The sequence below is a fragment of the Thalia democratica genome, chromosome 1 (genome assembly GCF_965202585.1).
Source record: "Thalia democratica chromosome 1, ktThaDemo2.hap1.1, whole genome shotgun sequence".
NCBI lineage: Eukaryota > Metazoa > Chordata > Thaliacea > Salpida > Salpidae > Thalia > Thalia democratica.
The window spans coordinates 99,136,861-99,140,651 of NC_139165.1; the positions used below are offsets into that span (position 1 = coordinate 99,136,861).

At 26.5% G+C, this 3,791-nt stretch overlaps 1 protein-coding gene across 1 annotated transcript; it reads right to left on the reverse strand.

Moving 5' to 3' along the window:
- Window positions 1–814: 814 nt before the first annotated feature.
- LOC145841866 (cysteine-rich secretory protein LCCL domain-containing 2-like) lies at window positions 815–3,029 on the reverse strand. The gene is made up of 5 exons (XM_082949157.1): window positions 2,877–3,029; window positions 2,450–2,535; window positions 2,127–2,216; window positions 1,366–1,517; window positions 815–1,008 (listed from the first exon to the last, which is right to left on the reverse strand). The coding sequence occupies exons 1-5, from the start codon at window positions 3,027–3,029 to the stop codon at window positions 815–817; spliced, it is 675 nt and encodes a 224-aa protein (XP_082805283.1).
- Window positions 3,030–3,791: the final 762 nt, after the last annotated feature.

The following is a 3,791-nucleotide window of genomic DNA, read 5'->3' on the forward strand; positions in this document are numbered from 1 at the left end:
ATTTAGTTGATGCAAAAATTAATCGACACATACCTAAAAAAAGTAAGTGAGTATCTGTATAAACTTTTAAGTTTAAAGGAAGAACGTCTATAGATACAAAAGTAAACTTTCGATGTTTACAAAACTAAATTGTATTAAAATAAAATACTTAAGTCATAAGTAGTATGGTGATATAGTTCATGTTGTAAGAGCATATTTAGCTCACTTTATAAGTATAATGACTTTGAAAAACAAAATTTTGCCGTGCATTAATAAAAAATGAAGTTAAAGTTACTTATGAGATATCTTTAATAACCAGAGCAAGAAACTTAACTTTAAAATGTTTAATCAAATTCATTTCATTGTGTTGAAGTTAATTTTTAAAATACTTTTTCACTCAAATTACAACGAGAATGTATAAGTATGAAATTAATTATGTTTATAATATACTATAACTATTAAGTAATAATCATTTGAAATCATCTTAAGTTCTTTTAAAACTTACAGAAACTTCAAAAAAAACAAAAGTTTACAATTTTTTTTCAGTTTAGCGATACTTTAACTGTTTTAATTAAAAAAAACTCAACAATAGAACTTTAATTGTAGAATTTATTTTTTTACTTTTTCAAGTCCCTTGAGAAAAAAGAACAAAGAAGAAAAATTAGTAATAATTATAATAATTCTTAATTAGGAATAATATCTTAATGAAAATTCATTGAAGTTTTTTTTAAATCATTTCAAATTATTACAATTTTGTCTAAAGTTTAAAAACAAAAAATTAAATTTATATATTTCTTTTAAATTTAAACGAAACGAATGCTTGGAAAATTATGTCTTAATCATTTTTTTTAGGTATGACGTTGTTCAGAGTTTTGAACAAGTTGTACCAGGTCCAGCCGTGCGGGTCAGCAACGTACGGTTTCTCCTCGCTGCCTTCTTCCCAGTTGCTCGCTTTTCCGTAGTTGCACACAGTGAGGTACATCGGTTCGCCAGGGTCTTCCACCCCTTCCAACGAAGGGCATTGTTGAACTGGAAATAAAAGTTATTGTAATTTGAGTGTTAGCACCGTTTCATTTAAGTTTTAATTTAGCTTAGATCAAATATGTACATTTTACTTTATGTGTTATTTTTTTTGAAATAAATAAGTTTTTTTAGACTTTGTGAAGCAATCTTCCTTAAGCATACATTGGTACCAAACACTTGACACTGAAAAGTTGTACAAAAAAGAATAAATAATCTTTATAAAAATATAACACAAGCCTGTAACATATTAAACATATATTACGAGTTTTCAAAACACATGCGTTAGATAACTTTGTTCAGTTTTGAAAATTTTAAAGGATATAATTTATCAAAAAATAAACTAGTTTTTATTTTTCAACTCACCAGCGCACCCTACCGCTTCAGTTTCGGCCCAGATGACCTGAAGGTAGTTGTCGCAACTTTTGCCTTCATCGCACGCATTAGGAACATAATCGTAAGCATATGATTGGCTGAATTGATACAAAGAATCTTTTATTGCTCTCCTGAAATCTGGCCTGCAGAAGATTATTGAAGAACAAATAAAATAAATTTCAGTGTAAATTTCAACTGTTGTCATTGTTTAATTAAAATATTTAATGACTGAACTTATAGAAAGAGTCTTTAATTGCTCTCCTGAAGTCGGGTCTGCAGAAAGTTGCTTAAAGTTATTAAACAACTTGATAAAACAAACCTAAATAAATCCTTAAATCAATGAATCGTTATCGTTTATTTAGCCTTTAAAGTTTTAAATTAGCTGTTGAAGTAAATTGTGAGAAGTGCAAACTGTAACAAAGTAAATTAAATTGTTTCGCGTGTAAATTTAAACTCTTTTCATTGTTAAATAAAAAACAGTTATAAATTTGTCATTGTTTTAGCAAAAAGAGTTAAACTTTTGTCATACATAGTATGTAGTAGCCCCTGATACATACTACAAAAGATTTTTGTAAACTGAACACAAAGTATCAGAAAAAAAGGCTTATTAATTTTCCCCATAGAAAAATTAAACAAAAGCAATAAAACTTTTATCAGTTTAACTAAAAAAGATATCTAATTTAAAGCAAGTATTAAAACACAAAATAAAAATTTATTTATTAAAATCAATTAAGTTTAACATTTCAACCTACCTGTAGTTTTTTTCGTACTTATAGTTTATATTCTCACCGATTCTTTTGAACTGCCTGGATGTTCTAGAGTCAGGTTCACTGTGTTGCCACCTGAAATTATCAATCAGTATTAAACATATTATTTATTATCAATTATACTGGTTATTTGTAAGTATGTGATCAAGGATTTGTGTTATAACTTAAACTGTAATCAAATGAAATTGTGCATTCTTATTATTTTTGACTATTATCATTAAAACTAATTTTGAATAATATTGTAACGTGTTCTAACTTGCTCTGTTTTGCTTTTTAAATATTAAAAATTATTATTATCAATTTCTCACTTGCACTGTTTTGCGTGCTTTCTTGCAAGGTGTTCTAATCTTCTGTCCCATCTCAAGTCAACCATGTTCAGTGCTTTTGGTTGCACCTTAAATATACTTGTAGCTTTAGAGTAGATGTTTATATTGATTTACGTTAAAAAAAAATAATTATAAAATTTGGTTAGCTGTTAAGTTTTATACATTTTGTTTTATTTGCTAGTGTTATATTTTAGTTATATCTATGATTGCTGAAACGTTTAACTCTAAATAAAACAACTTTCAGCTTAAATTCTGATAATTTTCATAAGTTTTATATAAACTACAGTGAGTTTTGTCCACAGCCAATTATATTTATTTTAAAAATGCTTAGTACTTCTTATATAAACCTTACAGTATTGTTTCTTACATACTCTTTCTACATTTACCAAAAGTCTAACATCAAACCAACCATGCTCCTGATTTCATTATGCTCTTTAACGTAGAAATCTCTGTCCTCATTGCTGGGCCACAACGTTTTCGATCTTGCATATATATTTCCTGCATTCGCATGTTTCAACACAAACACTGATAAGAGCATAAACAATACGCGCTTAAAATCCATACTGAATTTTACTTGAATTAAATTATCAAAATACCTATTTAGTTTTTGTTTAGATTAACATGTTCTAATTGAAAATTATTCATTCAGATTAGATAATTGTAATTTCACATAAGTTTTTTAATTAAAAAAACAGCGATTTTATTGCAATAAAACTTGTTTAAAACTAAAAAAGAGTTGAACAACAGAACTGCTTGAGAAAAATAAGAAAGGACAAACAAGTTTGTTGTATAGATACACTTAACCTGACAAAACTATCGTTTTAAAATGTTAATTGAACTTTGAAATAAACAACTAAACTTTAAACCGAAAGCTAACAAAATAAATTATCATATCTAAAAAACAGCATAGCTTAACAAGTCGCACAAAAAATAATATACAAATTGCGTTTCGTTAATAAACTTTCGTAAAGAACTAAAAAGAGGACATAGTACCAAAAAACAGTTCAAAAGTTTTAAAGATACATTAAAAACATTAATTATTTGAAAAAATTATTAACAAAGATAAACTTAAAAGTTTTCAAGTAATTGTACTGACTGTAAATAAATATAAAACATCCAAACTTAAGTTTTTCGATTTATGTGAATGATTAGTTGTTTAAAAATATTGAAAAGTAGTCAAGTTTTATAGACTGTACCAAAACTAATAAAAAAACACATTAAGACGTAGTTTAAAACAAAATATTAGAAATATTAACGAAAAAGCATTAGTTAACCAAACTTCTAAGTTTAATTTTAGGACTGTAGCACAGTAATTTTTTTAAAC

Excerpts from the sequence above, each read along its gene's own strand:
- LOC145841866 (XM_082949157.1), bottom strand. The coding sequence starts at position 3,029 with ATGGATTTTAAGCGCGTATTGTTTATGCTCTTATCAGTGTTTGTGTTG. Across the intron at positions 2,536-2,876 it reads ATAATGAAATCAGGAGCATG|GTGCAACCAAAAGCACTGAA; the intron begins GTTGGTTTGATG and ends AGTATATTTAAG. Across the intron at positions 2,217-2,449 it reads AAGCACGCAAAACAGTGCAA|GTGGCAACACAGTGAACCTG; the intron begins GTGAGAAATTGA and ends TGATAATTTCAG.